We start from the raw sequence: 1879 nt of genomic DNA, 5'->3' as shown, positions 1-1879 counted from the left end.
GGATTCAGCTCGTCGAAAGGAAACGAAAGTGTCCCATTCGCCGAGACGATCGGAGACAAAATGCCAGTGTTATTGACGTTCAAAGTGACACTAAGTCAGTTTTGGCACACTGCAAAAAATTAGAGTCTGATACGGAACGATCTACAGTTACTGTAGATGCCACTCTGAGCCACTGCACCTAGGGTACAGAACGCTGAGTACAGTGTTGCTGTAGCACCGGAAAGCCCAGGTTTTACACGGTACAGTGTACGAAGACGGCTCCACTGTAGACAGTTTTGTCCGCTTTTGCCTGTACAGTGGTCCTGTACATTGCTCCCTGTACCAAATTTTAACCATTAAAACTACAGCGATGCTGTTATTTGAATAACAGATGTTCCTTGGAAATGAATTAGCCGCATTACCTGTTATAATTTTTTGCAGTGCACTTATTGTCGCTTTGAAGAGTAAATTTCAGTTTTTTCGATTTTGGACATGTTGTGGGTGGGGCGGGCTGGCACGGGTGACGGGTTCTTGTTTCTGGGCTTGTTACCAAGCAGAATGCGCGACAAAAGTTTCAAAAATGTGAACCAAAATTTTGTAGGGCCTAAGTGCGCTGTGGCGGACGTCCGTCGATCTGTAGGGTGAACGACATGTCGCCCGAAGTTCGGCGACACACCGTCGGAAAGAGCCCATCCTAGAGAACACTTGTCGCCGCCCGAGCGCCGCCCGAGCGCCGCCACGCATTTCAACCCCCAATCGGGCCGAAATCTTTGACCGCGAGGTGGGAGCACTTCCCGACATCGCAGGACGTTCGCGTTTGCACCAAAATTCGTCATTTTTTATGCTCTTTCAAATTTCACGCCGTTCCAAAAAAAAAATTTTGGCCCAGGCTACCGTTCGTCCCCTAATTGTTTCCTTCGCTTTACCTGCCCCAAAGACCCTCCTAATTCCAAAGTATGTTTTTTACCGAAATAATATGTCTTTTTAAGGGCCCATACCGCATTGTGAACGCAACAGTCGACTGGGAATCGTTTGAGAGGTTGATACCAATTCTCAAATTGGAGGATCAAGTGTTTAAGATTGCTTTCATGCTGTACAATGAACGGAAAGAGCTAAGTATGTGTATACAGGCTATTGTTGGCATCTTGCGTGTCAGAGCGTAAGCAATTTTACAAAACAAATAAAAACAATTGCTGGAATATATTCTTGCTGTAGTATCGTTACAAGACGTATCACACTTTATTAATAACAATAAAAGGACAAGGGGCAGATCATAAGAAACGAGCAATCATTTGGTATTTGGTGGGGATTGTGAGATCCCTCTGCTTCAAAAAACATTCGTTGAGTCCAAAACAACACAAGGTAGATGTACGCCAGACCACGTCTCGCGTAATAGGCTTCGCGATATCTCACGAAACACTGTTACGCTGCGACGCCCCTGGCATACATCTACCTTGACCTGCGGCGCTGACACCCGAGTCGAGTAGTGGCAAATTGTACACAATGATACGGGCCTACAGCCCCTCAACGGCCCATCACCTCGACTAAGCATGCAGGGTTGTATATTTTTCCGCATATCTTCTTCAGAAATACCCTCTATCGCCTCAACGGTTCGAGCTAGAGCAAAACGGACACAATTTTCGGCCAGAAATCTCTACTTTAAAGTGTTATCCCCTAGAAAACCTTAAATCCAGACCACGTCTCGCGTAACAGGCTTCGCGATATCTCACGAAACACTGTTACGCCGCGACGCGCCTGGCATACATCTACCTTGGCCTGCGGCGCTGACACCCGAGTCGGTTAGTGGGAAAGTGTAAACTAAGGTACGGGCCTACGGTCCGTCAACGGCTAATCACCTCGACTAAGCATGCAGGGTTGTACATTTTTTCGCTTATTTTCG

General features: G+C 46.8%; 1 protein-coding gene across 10 annotated transcripts in view; it reads left to right on the top strand.

Annotated features, from left to right (window-relative positions):
* LOC113215891 (uncharacterized) overlaps positions 1-1182 on the top strand; it is a 23063-nt gene extending 21881 nt beyond the window's left edge. For all 10 annotated transcript variants that reach the window (XR_008011156.1, XM_052267604.1, XM_052267603.1 and 7 more), the window contains one exon: positions 969-1182. Coding sequence is in view for 9 of the 10 variants with exons in the window: in XM_052267604.1 (XP_052123564.1) it covers positions 969-1142 (174 nt within the window). In the remaining variant the exon portion in view is untranslated. The remainder of the gene's footprint in view (positions 1-968) is intronic.
* Positions 1183-1879: the final 697 nt, after the last annotated feature.

Source organism: Frankliniella occidentalis, unplaced genomic scaffold (assembly GCF_000697945.3).
Source record: "Frankliniella occidentalis isolate FOCC.00 unplaced genomic scaffold, Focc_3.1 Scaffold55, whole genome shotgun sequence".
NCBI classification, from domain to species: Eukaryota; Metazoa; Arthropoda; class Insecta; order Thysanoptera; family Thripidae; genus Frankliniella; species Frankliniella occidentalis.
This window is presented reverse-complemented; position numbering and strand designations above follow the sequence as displayed.